General features: G+C 36.5%; 1 protein-coding gene across 1 annotated transcript in view; it reads left to right on the top strand.

The window, feature by feature from the left end:
- ALDH1A3 (aldehyde dehydrogenase 1 family member A3) overlaps positions 1 to 19,664 on the top strand; it is a 567,347-nt gene that overhangs the window by 503,845 nt on the left and 43,838 nt on the right. The window contains exon 10 of the mRNA XM_044078687.1: positions 19,349 to 19,513. Coding sequence (XP_043934622.1) covers positions 19,349 to 19,513 — 165 coding nt within the window. The remainder of the gene's footprint in view (positions 1 to 19,348; positions 19,514 to 19,664) is intronic.

The raw sequence follows: 19,664 nt of genomic DNA, 5'->3' as shown, positions 1-19,664 counted from the left end.
TTGTTTCATCTACAAATTAAGTGCCTATTCCCCTTGAGGAATAAATTGCTTATGTTACATTAAAAAAATCACAAGCTAATAATATTGCAATAGGGAATGGATGGCAAAGTGATAACAGGTTCATACTTACTAGGTCTGCCAAAGAGGACATTCTCAGGACTCCAGCTTCCACCCACTTTAAAAGTACAACACAGTACAGTTTCAGCAATCCATCTACATACTGTAGGAGTAGAACCCACAGCCTTATATATGAAAATCAAGTATTCTACCTGTTGTGCTACTAACACAAACAGACTTGGCATAAGAAGCACTACATTTTTCTTCCCTTGCAGAACAATGCAGCACAAGAAATCTAGAAAAAGTCAAACTTTATTGGGGTGACAAAGCCCCAAAAACTAGGGTAGAGACACATTTTAAACATTGCTTGTATAATCTTGGAAAGTTGCTAGAATAAGATGTTTTCTGTTCCCATGCCTTTCCTGAAAGATAGGAAGACTGAAACTTAAATGGCTATCATTATTTAGTGAATTCAGTTCTTACTGATTTCTTTGTTAGAAAACCGCAAATTTTAAGAGGAACAGACCAATTGAATCACAAGGAATCACAAGCACCTCTGCAAATGATTTACATGCCTGCTAAACCACATCTGCAAATGATTTATACACACCTGCTAAAGCACTCTGCAAATAATTAAATCATAGTTCTGCAAATAATGAGAGAATCACTCTGATAAATAACGAGCACACACTCTACTTAAATCATAGTTCTGCAAATCTGCAAAGAGCGGACTGGCAGTAGCAACTCTACTTAAATCATGCACGGAAACACAGTTCTGCAAATAACGTGGGAATCTGCTTACAGAGATAAATGGGAGTGGACTGGTAGCAATAACTAGAGTAAAACTTGCCCCCTTAGCACTGATAGGTTTTTGCCGTTAGTGTCTGCTGCTGTTTGCCGTTAGCGTCTGCTGCTAAAGTGCACTGAATAATAGATACACAGTTGGTTCACATACATACCTTAAGATTTCTGAGTATCAGATGAAAATAAATGGAGTGCACTGATTCACCGAATAATAGATACACAGTTCAGAGTTCGGCAAACCACTCACTCTGCTTAAATCACTAAATAATAATGGATACACAGTTCTGCAAATAACCACGGAAATTGAGAATCACTCTGCTTAAAGAGATAAATGGAGTAGACTGGCAGCAATAGCCAATAACTAGAGTAAAATTTGCCCCCCTAGAACTAGCACTAAATAATGATAAGAAACAACATGTACACAGTTCTGCTGCACTGATGAACCATCTAGTCTGCTTAAATAGATTTCTTGCCATACAAAAACAGTTATTCTATATTTTCATTATAGGCTGGGCTTGCAATGACCTAGAAATGCAGAGAGTTTAATGGCTAATTCAAAGTAACACACACTTCTGCAAATCAAATACTTGCACAAACTTAGTATTTGAATGAAATGCAGAGTTTAACGTCAAATTCAAATTCAAAATAACATGCACACTTCTGCAAATCAAATGCTCACATGGACTTGGTATTTGAATGAAATGCAGATTTTAACATCTCATTCAAATTCAAAATAACACGCACACTTCTGCAAATCAAATGCTGGCCAAGACCTGGTACTTGAATGAAATGCAGAGGAGAGGTTAATGGCTCACTAGTAAAAAAAAAAAAAAAAAAGCAGAATGGACCTGACATACACATACTTGTAAAAGCAGAATGGACCTCACACACACACACTAATAAAAGCAGAATGGACTAGTAAAAGGCTAAGCGGACCTGCAAAGTTCTGCAAATACCTGACGCACACTAGTAAAAGCAGACCTGCAAAGTTCTGTAGATCAAATGCTAACAGCAGAACATATGGGACCTGATAATTGAATGAGATGCAAAGTTTAATGGCTCACACAAGTAGTATAAAAAACAGAACAGACCTGGTAATTGAATGTTTGTCCTCCTTACCTGGAGGAGCTGGGGAAATGCACACAGGGCTCGCACTCTAATTTTGCTGGCCAGAAACAAAATACAGTAAATCCCTTGAGTCCTCAGCCTGTCTGGCAGGCTGTTCATGGAGTTGACATCATCACGCACCCTCTGCACATGATGACGTCAACCCAAAAGCCGGGAAAAAAATTAAAAGCCTAGAAATTCAGAAATTAAGGGGTGCCACTCGGGAATCGTGGCACCCCATTAGTTGGACCTCAAAAAAATGGTAAAAACTGAGAAATTCAGTACGGTTGAGAGGTATGCATCAGAAAGAGCTGATCCTGATGAAATTGTGGAAGAAGGGGAAAGTATTAAAATTAGAGACATTAGAGTGTTTTTAGAAAATGATTTCACTGTACACCAGGCAGAAGAGAAACAAATTTATCTCAGTAATCAGAGAATGTTGAGAGACAGGTGTGTGATTCAAGCTGCTATATCCAGCAGTCTGAAAAGTGATTTTTCCTGGAGGATCAGAGTTATATTTTTTGATGTGGAAAAGGCTAAGTTAAAAATAAAAAAAAGTTTATCCAACAAAAAATGAGTCTTCAAGCAGGAGGTGCCTTTACTTTTCATTCTCCTGATGGTAAGGTTCATAGAGAGACTTTGCCAGTGAAACCTTTTCCAATGTTCCCAAGGAAAATGCTTGAGCTACAGAAATAAGCACAGCAGCTGACTTGAAAAATCAGCAGTACCTTGGACTTGAACCTGAGTTTAGTGTTAAGAGATGGAGATGAATAGGAAAAGACCAGCAACTCTAAAGTCAATGAATAAATGGAATACTATATTATGACATTTATGAAATATGGTTTTGCAAGAAAACGTGTCTGAAAACATTGGACTTTTGTTGACTTTATTAAACATGTGTGTGGACTGCAAAGCATATACCCCACTTTATATCATTAGTGTTTAGAAGGATACTAAATGGGAAAAACTAACTATGAGTCAAATAAATTTTGTTCTTGTTAGTATTTTATAAACATTTCATGATATAAACTGCATGTTATATGCAGTAAAACAGTTTTAAGGAGTGTGAAGTAAGGGATATTTTAAATGTGAGGAGTCTTTTCAGTGACTGTTGTATTTGTTCGAGATATTAAAGTAAACAAGTACTTTTTCAGTTGTAAGAAATATAGGTTTTATACTATAACAAGAGAAAAAAAAGCTTAGAGGGCAGGCACAGGTTAAAGTAGAACATAACACCACAATTGGCTTTCCTTTGTTAAAATAGTCTGTTATATTCTTAAATGCTTGATTTTCAGAGAAAGACCATACATTGTTTAAATGTTAGAATGTCACAATTAGGTTTTAAGACCTCATACGAGATCACTGCATGCCATACTCCATGAGGTTAATGTCCAGTAAGCCTTGCTACCACACCAGTGATCCAGTTTCCTTTTAAAACAAAACAAATTTTCAGCAGTGCCTATCTTCCAAAGTAATGAATTCCATCTATCACCTACTCTAAAGTGAAAATAATCTCTGCACACTTTTCTATAAATTTTTCTAAACCCAGTAATAGATGATTGTTCCTTGTTTTCAATATTATGCTTTATTATTGAAATAGAATGTGTACTTTTAATTTCCTAATTCTTAAACATATATGAATCCAAATTAACCCTCCTCTAATAAATATGTAATATACTGAAAATACATTTAAAGTACTTTGTCATTCTTCATAATCAGTATATATAAACCACTTCATCAACCTAGTAAAATATTCTTGTACTATCTCCATTTTTTTTAAATTTCAGATTAAGAGTGCATGCAAACATTTACCCCATACTCAGTCATTGATCTTACTAAAGATTTATAATGTGGCCCCACGCAGAAAGATCCCTAGATGGTATTTTCTTGAAATTATTCTTAAAGTGGAGTAACATTTTTAAAACTTTGTTTACACAGCCACTAAAATCCCATTATACTATGTACCATAATCCCCAGATCTTCATACTCCTCATATTCACTTATAAGATGGCAATCCAAGCAATATAGGTATAAGGGATTTCTATAACCTAAATACATTGTCATAACAAAAGCTGTTATTTTGGTATCATCAGCAACATTCAGTGTCCAGCAATTTCTATGTAAGGGAAAAGTTGACATAAAAGCATAAAAAAAAGAACAGTCCCATCACTGACCTCTAAAGGACACCCCCTTCTAATTTCATATTCGGTAATAAAATGTTTCTGTACACCAACAATGGCAGTTTTACCAGTTAATAATTCCCCATTCTAATGTCCAACATAGTAAATGATCCCCTATCTGCCTAAGGCTTGTAAAATGGCATTATGTGTTATGGAATCAAAAGCCTTAGCTAGACCCAAAAATACTAGGTCACCTGGAATATTATTATTGTCAAGGGCATTCATTACCTCAGAGTAAAAACTAACAACATTAGCTATAGTTGATCTTCCTTTAAAAATGTTGATGTATCTCTTAATGCACATTACTCACTTGCACATTCATTAAGTTGATTAAAATCCTCTAAAATCATTTCCCTAAAAGACTTGAAAAACTAATTATTTTAAAATTATTAACCACTATGGATCCCCATCCCTTTATATATACACACACATATATATATATATATATATATATATATACATATATATATATATATATATATATATATATATATATATATATATATATATATATATATATATGTATATATATATATATATATATATATATATAGGAATAATTGTAGCAGGTTTCCACTGAGTGGGAACCAATTGATGGAAACATTGTCCCAAAGTTGCTTGTGTAATTCAAGTAATAGATATACGGCACAAACAATATAGAAAAAGTGCAGCCGCTAAGGCTTAAACCAGATTAGCATATTAGCCACTTTATGCAATGTAATAAAAACCAATGGCATATGTTTCTGTGAGGATCTGATTCAATTTTCGAAGTTTTGCTATGTCATAATTTAAGCTTCTGCATGAGGATGACTGTAGGTTAATCAGCAGGTATGCAAAGTAAAACAGTGAAGTAATGGAGTACCCTACATTGAGAAGTGACACAGCAGGCCTATGGATTAAATGGGGTTTATAGTACAAGATCGAATGCTTAGGTGATTGAACACCCAAACATCGAACTTCTAATATTGAAAACAAAAAACAGCGAACAGCTGATTTAAGGCAGGGAAAGATTTCCCTTGGCTATTCATTGGATTTTGCCATTGTGTCTAATGTAGAGCGATCTCAGAGTTGGTATATTTAGTTGGGGGGGGTGGGGGGGCGTGGTGGGCGAAGCTCACAACTTATTTTGGGTGTAAATTTTTTTTTTCCTGTGGCCGACCAACGTGTTTTCCTGTGCCTTTCGAAATTTTTGGGTTCAATACCAGAAGTTCGATGTCTAGGTGTTCGATCACCTAAGCATTCGATCTTGTAATATAGACGTGGTTAAATGTACTATAATGCTGGTTATTAAACAGATTAACTGTAGACTTATAGCTAAATGCATCCCATTTACTCCTTTTGGCCCTGAATAACCGATTCCTGAATTTACTGTAGGAGGCCACATAAAGCAAAGTATTTTTCTTTTCATTTCCCTCCACCAATTAGGCCATCAGTATTAAGCAGCATAATGGTCACATTGAAACTCTGAGGTACTGTATTTGTGGATGAAAATATAAATCACTTGGATCAACTAAGAGACTTTGCCACTAAATGTGAAATCGATATTAATTTCAAACACTTTGTTAAACATCTCTGTAGGCCTAACTTTTATGAAGGAAACATTTATACATATTTAGATACCAGTGCCTAGCATAACAAAATCAAATGTATTGCGGTAATACCTCAAATTCTAAGAGACCATTCCCCAGTTATATTTTGCCATCTACTAAAACATCTTGAAACATCTTGCACTTATTAAGAGAAGATCTTTTTTGCCTAGTGAATGTATTAGGCTTGCCAGGATCTTAGTCTTTCATACTCATGGATTTAAGCACTCTTGGATTATTTTATTTGCTTCAATATCATTTGTAAATTCAAGGAAAGTTCTTTCCAGCTTTAATGGAATACATTTGAGGTAGTCATTGCCTGTAGATAATTATAAACTGAGAATGATTTTAATGCTGCATGGTAAGATATGGCAGGAATGGAAAGAATCTGGTACCTTGCAAGCACATCATTGTTCATAAATCTTACAAATTTTTCATATGTGTTGTTTTTAGATACCAGTCTATATACCTCAGGACTAGATAGTGTTCTTCTTTTCAGCTTCATTAGATTTGAAAAATCAGCAAAGTTATAAGGAGCGACAACCCTACCCTTTCCTTTTTTTTTGTTTTGATGCCTCCTTCTTCCATCAGAGTACTGGCCCAGCCCAGCCAGCAGGTACCTGTCCACACCAGGTTTACCAGCTTTCTCCTTGCCCCCCATTTTCCATTCAATGTTGTTGGGGGCCAGTTGTGGAAACTAGACATCTGGAGGCTGAGCACATTTGTGCATCTGTCTGGGGGGGGGGGGGGTTAATTATGACCTACCCATTTTTTCTTCCCCTCCCATATAGGCCTAATGTTATGTCAGTGGGGACATTCAATGGAAACATGAAGTGTACTGCCCCACATATGCAGTAGCTCAGCCATGTCACCACTCTATTCTCCTTTTCTAGGTACGTCTACCAGTGTACCTTCCTCAGCTTCCACTAAACCCATAGGTCCAGCCACCCATCCGGGAATGGTAATGCCCACACATCCCTGCAGCTTCATCAGTCAGTCAAGCTGCTAACTGATTGTATGAGTCATGGTCAAGGCTTTATTTCTCTGTGCACCAGACTGGCGTACAACTCTACCCTTTCTTATATATTATTTATTATTTATTTATTTATTTGTTGACATTTGTTGACCGGGAAAGTCCACTGGGTCAGAAACCCATTTTCAGTGGAGGCCCAGGGAGAAAACCTCCACAATATATTACAAAGTATTGCAAGTATTACAAAGTATTCTAAATTAACATAACTAATCAAAGATTCATGTATGAAAGCAGAGATACACAATACAGGTCAGTGCAGAGTTACATTACTAAATCTTTAAGCATCACAACATAACATAAGATAAATAATCAAGGATACATGTATGAAAGCAGAGATTTGTAATGCAGTACAGTACAGAGTTTACATTAGTAATCTTTAAGCATCACAATGCACTGGTAAGACGTTACATGTGCAGCATAGCATATATATGCAACAGAACCATATATATTGTGTGTCTGGGTTCCCTATAAAGTGATCGAAACCTTAGGCTATCGAACACCTAAAGGTCAATCAATAAAAGTCTGAAAATTGTGAATGGCCATTTCCACACAGGGTAACAAGTCGTTTGGCCGTTACACGGATTTTGTTCTTTCGCCACTGTAGAACGATCTCAGAGTTGGTATATTTAGTTGGGGGGTGGGGAGGTGAAAGATGTGGGGTGCAAAGCTCCCACCTTTTTTTTTATTTGGCCAATGGCATTGTTTCCCTATGTGGAAATGGCCATTTTCAATGTTAAGAGTTCAATATTTTTGTGATTGACCTTTAGGTGTTCGATAATTTAAGGTTTCAATCATATAATATAGACCTGTGCATCTGTGAAAAATTTGCTTGATGAACACAAGGCTGAAACTTTTTAGGACCTGCCATTAGAATCTTTCATAACAGGAATTCGTTAAGGGACAGTTTTAAGGGGGCTTGTTAGTTTGGTAGGGGCAAGAGGGGTTTAGGTAATGCAATTTTAGTAATGATTTAAAGGTTTTTATGCAGCTAATTTGAGTTATTTAGGAGGGTAAGGCATTCCAAAATTTAGTAATGCTATGGGAGTACAGACATTGTCCAGCTCTTTTGTTGGGTTTGGTTATAGTTAACAGTTGTTTGCCAGAGGATCTTAATGTTCTCATGGGAGTATATGTTTGTAGGATGGAGCTGACTGCTGGGCAAGAGTTGGGTTTGAAAATGAGTTTGTGGGCTAAAGTTAGTTGGGTAAAAAAGATATGGTTGGAAAACTATCACCAGTTCACTTCTCTAATAGCTTGGCAATGGTGTGTGTGGTTAGGCTTTCCTGAGGCAAGTTTAGCTATTTTATAATAGCAAGATTCTAGTTTATTAGTAAGGGTTAAGTGAAAGTTAATAAAAATGGCACTACCATATAGGAGGGAAGGGATGAGTAAGGTGCTGGCAAGTTTTGTTTTGGTATGGTTGTCCAGATAAAGTTTGTGATGATAAAGTTGGACTAACTTAAAGTGTTTTCTTTTTTGCCATCTCATGCCATAAAAAAATTGGTAACCTTGTAAGTAGTTTTGATATCCTGTATTCATTTTTGTTCAGTATCTTGCAGCATCAATTTCTCTGGTTTGCAATTGCTTTCGCATTACATTCATAAAGTCTTCTTACCATATATGTTAAATCTAATCACATTTACAACTATATTTCCTTCCAAAGTTTTCTACTGTAAGTAGATTACATGGTCATTATCTGATTGTCTTCAGTTCTGATCAAATAACTGCTATCAGAAGACTAGCAGCCTTGTGTGACTGAGTCTAAGCAACATGGCTCAAACAAAACAAAAACAATGCTTTTTTTTACTTTACTCCAGGCCAATCATTGTAGACACTACTATCTTCATGTGTTGCTGCCACTCCTAATTGACTATTGATTATAAAAGCCCCTCAGTTTTGATACTTCAATATTTGGCTGTATCTCTTACTCTCCTTTCAGCATCATGTCTATATACTCAAACTGGTTAAATATACAGTTTGTAATACCTTAGGAAGATTTCTGACCATCTTAAATTCAAGGATAGGATGTCTACTGCTAACGTAGCAATGATATCAGTAAGTGGTTATGATCTATCTTCTCATCATTAAAGAAATGTTCCATTCGAACGTCAATATAATTTTCAGATTGATGTTCCTAGGTCATCAGCATGAACACTGCATGTGCTATACCCTGAATAGAGTTTGTTGTCTCACACTACAAGAAATTTGTTGAAATGAAAATGAATCAGTATGAACTACTGCCCTCTGTATGTTTTTCTAGCACATGAAACTGATTATCATGACCTAAGATTGACTGTTATGAAGCAGTTAACCTGTAATGTCTGAGATTAACTTTAAAAAAAAAGTGGCATGTCATGCTTCTAACTCTTTTAACTTTTTCCTAAGTTAGGGAATTTTCATAAGTATACCTACTTCAGAAAACAGCTGCTACGGTTGCTTACCTCATGAACAGCTTTTACTGTTTATAACAGTACTTAACTAACAAACCTTTGTTAAAAGTTAATGTGAAGGAGCAGGAACATTTTGTGGATGGACATTCTTTGGTCATTGAAGGACATTGATTAATATTGTAGATTAGGCAGGAAGGGGGGAGTAGGATAAGACAGAAATTGTATTGGTGGATATCCAGAAAGCATTTTATTCTGTATCTTCAGATATTATGTTAATGATACAGGTTCAAGTGGTAGTTTGGGATACATAGTTAAAAGGAATCAAGGCACTATACAAACAGCAGTGGACGTGCCTATATATTCTGATTAAGCAAATGGATATCACTCCAATGAGGTGCTCATCAGGAATGTCTCTTTCCCCCATACAATTTTCGATTATTACTGAGTCACTGGTGCAATGGCTGTGAAGGTTGTTAGAGGTGAATGAGAGGAGTGGTGTCTTCAGCTTGAGATCTTTCCTTTTCCATGTAATTGTATAATTATGTTAGAGGATGCATGTAGCCATTTACCAGTAATATTTCATGTTTTTAGGGCAACAGGATTACTTTTTCATCCTGAAAAGTTATATGTGTTAAGGATGGATGGCAATGCAAGGTTAGCAGAGGTATTAATAGATGAAAAATACTTTGGGCTGTAAGTATTTGTCATAAGGCAGTCAAAAAGTTAGACTGTTGAGTAGGAAAGGTCAGTACATTAAGAGGGAGAAGAGACCTTGTTTGTACATTAATTTTGTTGTATGTAATGTATTTGGGCAGACATATACAGATGAGACCAGAAGAGAAGAAATCAGTAGAAATTCAAAAAAAGAGTGTGATAAAGTTGTCTGGAAGCTGAAAAAGGGAAGGTTTAGCAAAGCAGGACTTGACAGCAAGAAGTTTGATAGGTGGGTGCTATCTGACTTTAGAAAATGCACCATAGCAATTAAAGTAGCAGTGTAGGTCAGGGGCTTATTGAAAAATGAATCAAAACATTTGGCATAAGGATAAGACCCACAGTCCTCTAGCCCTTTGACAGCCTTCAATAGTACAGCACAAAATGTTTTCTACATTTATTTTTGCATATTTATTCTTGCACTTTCACCATAACAACACGCAAAACAAAATGTCAAAACTCCACTCAAAACAGTGTGTTTGCCTGTACAGCATGCTTTAATATAAAATGCTGCTGCTTTTTACTGTGCATTGAGCAAAATTGCATTCTTGTATTGTACTACACTCATTACAACCTCTGTTGTACAAATAATTACTTTTGTTAATGTCTACTCTACAAACAGTAAAATGCTGGATCATGGAAAATGTCACAGCACTATTCCCATACTGTTGTGTTGTTAACAATGCATATCCTTTGTCTTTTTTTAATAAAGTTAAATACTGTTTTTTGACATACATTTTAAAAAACTTTATTTTTGTTTTACATTATAACATGCAAAGCAAATTGTCAAGAGATTAGTCTTCTCACAGTGGTAGAAGCAGCTATTATCACAAAAAGTTCTATACTGAATGTATGTTCCTTTTTATCATTCTAAAATACAAAACAAAATGTCAAAGCTCCACTAGAAAAAAAAGTGTTATGACGTCAAATGTTGTTTTCGAGAATTATTTTAAAACACCATATATTACTTCCCTGTATAAAGTACAATGCAAAGTGTCAATGACCCACTAGGACCCAACCCACAGATGGCAGGTTGGAGTAGGCCATACAAGCACATATTATTATTATTATTACTATTATGTTGTTTACAGTGTGTGCTTTTTGTTTGACAGTACAGTGATAAATGCTGCTTTCTCGAGACACTTTAAATGTTCTCTTTTGCTAATTTACAGAGCTCCACTACATCAGTACTAATAGAAATATGTTGGTAATAATGTGCTTTCTATTTCTTTTTTTCAAAAAGGTGAAGATGAACTCCTGTAGCTTTAACTGTTAAGTGGATGTAATTATAGTTATCTATTTCTCCCCCACTTTTTTTGTTTTGTCTCACCACTACTGTCCTTGGGCTGCGTGACCTCTAAATCCCCTTCATCCACCTTGCACACCTTTATAGAGTGATTCCAGCTAAGTATTGGTAAGTCCCATTTCACTCCCCTCCTACTCCCAATTCCCCACTCACCACCAGGCTTGCCAATGTATACATCGCTGTCAACACACTTCTCCAACTCACCTCTAACCACCCATTAGAGATACCACATCTTCACTAAACCTACATCCTACTTCCTCAACAACCTTAAAGTGATATATTCCCACTATAAACTTTCATACATTTCATCACCATCCATACTTAAATAAGTATAAAAACAAAAAACAAATTACCCCTTCACCTTCCCATATGTGCTGTCTGGTCCTCTCTCATCATCACAGACTGTTGCACTTAATTTTAGACCTCCTTTCCTACCCTATCCACCACAATGCTTCTCCACCTCACACTCTTACTCCTCATTCAATTACCCACTACATTCTACTATACCATCAGTAACTCCATCTTTTCTCCAATCTCTCATCCTAGCCTTCACTAGCCTACCTCAATGCCCCACAGTCACTCACATGAACCCCAAAACCTACCCACACTCACAACTCAAACTTCACAATCCTTTGCTTCTTCCCCTCCAAACCTACCAAACCACAACAACCCCACCTCAAATTTCTGAGGCACCTCTGTAAATTCACCCCTATCCTGCTCATACTCCTCCTTGGAATCCAATCCAGGTCCCTCCCACCATATAACTCCTATAACCTTTCCCAACACTTACACACTCTCCTGTACATTAATTAATGCCCAAAACATCTCTAATAAACTTGACCAGACAAACACATTCCTTACAACCCACTCACCTGATATCACAGCTATCACTGAAACATGGCTCAAGGAAAATTTTCAGCATCTACTTCCCTCCTACAAATACCTCCAAGATGCAAGACCTGTCAATAGATAAGGTGGGGGTGCTCTTTGTATAAAATAACTTAAATGAGCTGTCAGTACTCAAGCAAATGCTTCCTTAGATACTGAACCCCAATGGATCCTTTGAAAACTTCCCTCCTGAAGGAACAGTCACCTTCTTATAGCAGTCACTTTCCTTCCTCCCGTAGCCTCTCTTAACTAATTTAAATCTCCTGTTCTTACAATCTGCTTAGCTGCCTGCAACTGTAAAAATATTGTTATTCTACATGATTTTAATCTAAACTACCTCGGTCCCTTGAAAAATGACACTGCCAAATTCCTAGCCAATATCAGCCTTATGCAGCTAGTCAATGATGCTAGTCATCCAAATTCCCAAACCAACAACCATTCCTTCCTGGGACTGCTAATCACTAACAAACTTCCCATCATTTCCAATATATCTGCTCTTCCACCTTCATTCAATGACCATTCTCCAATGACCTTCAAAATTATACACCAGTCACCAAAACTCTGCCCAAACACATTCCCTTCAGACCCAGATTCATCATCAGTCCAGATAACTTCAAAAACTACCTAGCAACTTTTGAATGGTCTCTCGTTAATAACTTACAGAACTCCATCTCAGCTGCCACATCTGTTATGCATACCATCCTTACACTTCAAGACAAATTCTTCCCATTCACCCAGTACCTTTTCAAATACACCAACCCCCCCTCCTCCAGCTAACCACTGAAATGAAAGGTCTGCTCAAACTTAGAGACAATGAGTGGTCTTCATATAGGCAAAACCCCTCACCAGAAATTCTCACTGCTTTTACCTCTCTATGTTACCTAGCAAAGCCATATGCGGGCACAAAATTAACTATTTCAAAAACAAACAACTTGCTCTGCTAGACAAGCTAGACAAAACCAAACATTTCTGGCAAGAATTAAATCTTATCCCAGACTGAAAATCCATAGATCCCACCTCCACCCATATAACTCTTCAGACCTTTCAATGTCAACTCTCAACCTCTTCTTTGTCAAGGAATACAGCCAGCTCACTAGTACTGCATCATCTACATCACCGCCCAACTTACTCATACCCCTTCTTTTCCATTTTAAGAAAATTACTCAGAAAGACCTTAACCCCCTACCAGAAAACATACTCCTAGAAGCACCCCATTCTACAGACAACATACTCCCCTAGTTTATTTCACACTGCAGACTTCTTTACCATACCTCTTCCCCATATTTATAACCTCTGCTCTACTTAAAATACAATACCAGACATATGAATAACTGCTCCTGTCAACCCCCTTTTCAGACAGCCTCAACCAGAAAATGCCTTCCACTTCCACCTTATCTCCATCCTCCATACACCTGGGAAAATTCTTGAAAAAAATAATCTGCAACCAGTTGTTCACTTAATCCATAGTACAACCTCCCCACACTTAAACATGATGAGTTCTGGGCTAGCTGGAGCACAATGACAACACTATGGTTCTTACAGATAAGATCCTTCTCAACATAAATAAAGACAACCTTTAAAGAACTCTCTTTGAGATTTTATCAAAGCTTTTGATCTTATTGACAACTTCCTGTTCCTACACTCCTTCCAAGAAATTGGGGTTAGCCCCAACACTTTCACCTTGTTCCACATTTCTGGACAAATAGATATTTCAGAGTCAAAATAGGCTCACCTCTATCACCTCCAGCACATCTTTCCAGAGATGTTCCCCATGGATCCATATATGACACACAGTTTTCAGTGTTTATTAATAAACTACCTCCTGATCTCCCTAACCTTCCAACAACTCATTATGCAGATGTCACAGTTATTTTTCAATCCAGCCCATACCTCTCAACTGTACAGATTTTCACAGAATGTCCAGATATTTGCCTTATATTTTTGGTGTGCTCCTCCTAAAATTTGTACTTTTCTGGCAAATAGCTGAGGATTCAAATTATTAAATAATGCAAACATTTGAGTTTAAGACTCCACATCTTTCAGAAAATTCATGCTAATGCAACACCTATTATTCTATCAACTTTCTAAGTTTGTAAGAGCAATATTTAAAAATGTGTCCCTATTTCTCCCCCCATCATTTAAGCCTTTGTCCAGATTTTTTGCTCTAAGTGGTTGAGGGGTATGATGCAGCCCTCACATTCAGCTATTCAAACCCAGCTTCAGTCTGACCTCCACTCCCTTAATTCTTGGCTAAACAACCATAAACTACTCCTAAACCCCTACAAAATAAAGAAAAACATGATATCTGAAACCTCACAAAGGCTGAAATGACCTCCTAAAAATCTCAACATCACATATCTCAATGTTTCCCCAATAGAAACAATCATATCCTTTAAATATTTAGGTTAATGCTAGACCAGTCACTTAACGTCCAAAGCCACATTGAAAACACCAGGAAAAGATCATTTTTTTTATTCTGGTCCTGAACAATATCTCCCTTTCTCTCCAGATCAACTAAGGCTGCAATAGGCAAATGAGTCCTTCTTGCTCAACTTGAATACAGGCTCCCTTTTATAGCTACAGCCTATATAAAATAACTCATCCATTCTACAGTCCACTGAAAACAAAACCTGTCAATTCAATTCCAACCCCCCCCCCCCCGGAACACCAAGACATCACCCTCTCCAAAGCCAAATGTCTACTGGTCTCCTACAGAGATGAGCTACTCTTAGGTTCTCCTCCTGCTTTTAAATTACTTCAACCAGGCGCCTACCCACGTCTTGCAAACAAATTCCATAATAAAACTGTGAGGCCCACCACTGCTACCAGTATGTGATGGCCACCATTGCCACCAATATGTGACATCCTCAAGCTGGGCCAGTAATCAAGGAGCCTGAATCTTTTCCTCTGACACTGGGGAGGGACATATACTCAGAATACAAATGGATACATGCATTATTTCCAGATGTAGACCTCCCTGCATCAAGTACACTTTCCCTTAAGAACACACACTCAGCCCATGGTCTGGATGTCTGTATATCTGTCTCCCTGGTGCAGCTTTAGGGTTAGGTCCTCAGCCGAGTGTCCAAGCCAAGTCCTACAGCACCCTCTCTGTAAACACAGTGCTTCGTGTCCCTGCCCCAAGTAGCTGGCACACACACCCTTTAAGATTTAATTTTCACACACACACATACACACACAAACACTCACACACACACACACACACACACACACACACAAACACACACACACACACACACACACACACACACACACACACACACACACACACACACACACATACCTGGAAAATGCTGGCACAGATTACCCACTCTACTAACTTTGCCCAGGTTATAAGGTAGATTCACTGTCGTCAGTTACTATAAGACTCTTAAAAGGGTATCCAATTATGCTGAGTGAATTTAATATTAATACAAATGACAGTAGTTGACCAAACCAGCTAGGCCTTCTGGAGTGGCCCACACAGTGTCATCAAGTACTCTCAAAGGTTAGATACTTTCTACAAGGACCAGCCACAGTAAAAGTTTTAAAAATATTTAATAATAAATAATAAAATAATATGAAAATATCGAATACATATTTACAGTAAACCACAGAGTTCAAATCACATAAAATATTGAAATTAACATTGATGGACAGACTCATACAAATAAAGAAAAACACTATCTAGACTAAGCTTCACTGCATTCCTGACTGAATCTAAGAGAAATTACCGTTCCCTAGTAACTTACTTGGTCAAAGCAAGATAAAATACATGAGCAGTCTTTCTAGTCAGTCCCCCACCAAAAATACTCAATATTCTGAGATTTCTCTTTGTAATATCTAAAATATAATTTCCAAGAGAGCTGGCGGAATGACGTAATCTGGTCACCTGACTCTAATTTCTCGCACTTTGAAGCTGAGACAGGAATTTAGCATATATGGCTACAATACACATCTAAATGTTTATGGCAGTGCCTGGGGCTTCCCCTCTTTTTACTGAGCTAATGAACAAAGTTTTTTTTTTTCCCAGATCTAGCATCTCCAGTCCTATTCAGCACTGTGGGGTGCCATTTTAATAGTTTAACACTCATTTACATTTCCCTTATTTTTCTTAAAGTGAGCTAGCTGGTACATTTAATTCAGTTGCAGTAATACATGTACATTTCTTTTCATTCCAGCAGGGTCCACTGTTTATTTATTTTATTTATTTATTTGTAACATTTGTTTGCTTGGAATGAAGCCAATTTTCAGTGAAGGCCCAGGGAGAAATTCTCTGAATGCATGTCTATGTAATATATAAATGTCCGTTGATACATTTTAACACAAGCAAAGATTACAAATACATTTTCAGCACAAGCATCTGTACAAATCAATTTGATATACAAATGACATACAGTTCTAACACATTTGTAATGCAATCATCTTGTATAAATCAGTTTGATATTCATAAGACATATCATTCTTTACAAAACTCCAGCACTTGCCCATATCATCACAAAAAACACCCCCTACAATATCTGCAACCTCTCTCAATTAACTAACTCACTCCAGACACCTCAAACCAAACTGCACTGTACTGACTATTCCTTCTCTATTCTTGCACCCAAACTCAAGAAATCTTTCTCCTCTCACCTGAAAGACATCTCTTTCCCCACATTCAGGGTACCATTTAAAAGACATCTCCATCAAAATCTGACTGCAAGTGCTTTTTCACTAGACATATAACCTAACTCCCCGCTTGCCTTCTGCTTTGACCACCTATTCTCTCCAGCTGCTTCCCTATCATATTTTCTACTAAAATTAATTCACATTTGTTTTTCTACTCCCTTAATAATGTTTACATATTCTTTCAACTGTCTATGGGATTATATACTTTTTTGATTACTCTATTTTTTTGAAATTGTTTCATTATTTTTTTAATTTCTTCACCCAGGCTGTGCCTGCAAATGGTCTGTTGTGATCAGTGTACAACCCTGGTAAACAAACTAAATAAAGTACAGTGTCAAATGTTGATATCACCACACATTTTAAAATGCTTTGTGTTAGATGTGCATGATTATTTGATAATAATGCTGAATGTATTCCTCCTGGCATTTTGTATCAATACTTTCTTATGCTAAATTGTTAATACTATACAAACCAACATATGGCATTGTCAAATACCTGATTTTTTTCATCTCCTTTTTTTTGTTTATTTTAGAATTGTGGTGTGTTTTTGATCTGTAACTATTCCTATCCCTCAAATTCAACTGTTCTAAACAAAAATGTATTATAACAGTTATAGGAAATTACCTGCTTGAGTATGTATAACATCTAAACCCCTGTACTAAAAATAATGTAAATTCATACAAATGCTGCCTGCTCAGCACACCTGACTGCTACAAACCCATCCACTCCCATGAGGGAGGGCTTTCACTTTCTTTTTCTTATTCTGTGGTGACACTTTCTGAAGAGAAAAAAGTGGAGACTAGAAAACAAGCAATAATCTGCCACACTTTCAGATGATGTATTGGAGAACCATACTAAACGCATGATTCAAGCTCTATTTACTGCTACAAAGTGTATAGAGCAAAACAATAAACAGGAAATACATTGAACAAAGGAGCATTTGGGACTCAAGCAACTGAAAGTAAGCCATTTTGCTGCTAGCAAATGAAGGGGAGAGAGTTAGGGCCTGTCTTTGTCTTTTTTTTTTAATTTTTTTTTACAGTTCTGTTTTAAATTATTTTTACATTGTGTTCTGGTGGATTTAGGGATTAGGCTGTGTGAGGGTTTTATTAAAGTAAAAAGCTATACACCTGTGGACTGGAATGGCATATCTGAGGCTCCACAGGTATGGAAAGACCATGTATTCCTATTGATTGTGTGTGTGTGAAGGTAACACGTCATATGAGGCCCATACAGTGCTCTAGTCAACTCAAATGTGATCAAAGTCCTATAGATCTGTAAAATTAGAGTATGACATCCACTGACAGTAATGTTTCTTTTGGGACAGGATGCATTTCTTGCATACCAGTGGGAGCTGTCAGTGCTAAGAACAACCTCATGCTGCTGCATTACCATGGCTTTTGTTCCAAACATTCCTGCTATCTGCAGTTCTGAAAGTTTTGGCTCTCTTTTCCCATTGCATTTAAGTGCATATTAGTGTGAAATTTCCTTCAAATATGAATCATAATTATCTTCATGCAGTATTCATTCACATTTCATTAAAATATTATTTCTATATCTCGTTTCATTTGATTGTCATTAAGTATTCATTTGTATCTATATTGTGTTGTGTATTTGGACTACACTTGAGAGCCACATGGAACTTTGAATCTCTAATAACCTGCACAATTCTACATGTGGCTAATTCCACTGCAGAGGAACACTTCATACTACAGAACCTGTCTATGAATCTCAGTAAGATTGTCGAAGGTAATGATAAGGAAATAGTAGTACAAATCATGCCAGGTCTAAAAGGAAGGCGTGCAAAGAAGTTTTAAGGATCCCAGTGAGTGGAACACAAAAGAAGAGAGACAGAGAGGGAACATGATAGAAATATTTAGCTTCCTAAGGGTTGAAATGAAGCAGTTCAAATGGGCATCATCTCTTAGATTAAGAGTCATACAATTACATAAGACTACAGTTTGAATTCGGGACATCATATAGAGGATGTAAAGAAAAGGGTTTTAGATGCATGGAATGACCTTTTTCTTATGAAAAAAGCTACAGAACTGTTCTACTGGAATACAAGAAATAATATTAATTAACAAAGAATTGTAGCAAAGTGCACAAAATGGATAGGTAAAACAATCAATATCTACTGCTAAACTGCATGTTTCTATAACCTTTGTGTTGTTTTAAGCTGGGTAGAGCATGGTAGGTTTCCTAGAATATCAGTTTATATATTTGAAAAACTTTCATATGTGTTTCTTGCAGGTTCTACAGCAGAAATTAAATACTTAAAATGACTTCATGATTTTGATACTGTTATGGTTTGATAAATTGATTTCATGATTTCTGAAGCTCTTATAAGGTCTGTAACAATTTTTTTTAATTTCTTTTGACAGTCTATTGTATCTTTATAATCTATTATACAATTCTTATTTTCATTTGATTGTGTACTGTTCCTAAATAAGGAAAAAGTAACTAAGACGGACATTGCTACTTCCACTTTAAATGCTGTCTATGACAGCCGTTGCTAGATAATGTCAAATTAAATATACTTGTTTGAAATGCCGACTAACCCCAGTAATCTAGCTCAGAATACAACTACATATTTTGTATCATTTTGATTACAGATTGACCAGAAGCAGTTTAACAAAATTATGGAGTTGATAGAAAGTGGAAAAAAGGAAGGTGCCAAGTTGGAATGTGGTGGGTCAGCACTGAAAGACCGAGGACTTTTTATACACCCCACAGTTATGTCTGAGGTCACAGACAACATGCGTATTGCAAAAGAAGAGGTATTTAACTGTCTTAATTTTTGCTATATATCAATATCCCTGCATGTTTGTTTAGTTTATATATATATATATATATATATATATATATATATATATATAGATATATATATATATATATATATACATAGTGCATGTATTTTATTAACTGTAA

Source organism: Protopterus annectens, chromosome 7.part1 (assembly GCF_019279795.1).
Source record: "Protopterus annectens isolate FY-2018-M chromosome 7.part1, PAN1.0, whole genome shotgun sequence".
NCBI lineage: Eukaryota > Metazoa > Chordata > Ceratodontiformes > Protopteridae > Protopterus > Protopterus annectens.
This window is presented reverse-complemented; position numbering and strand designations above follow the sequence as displayed.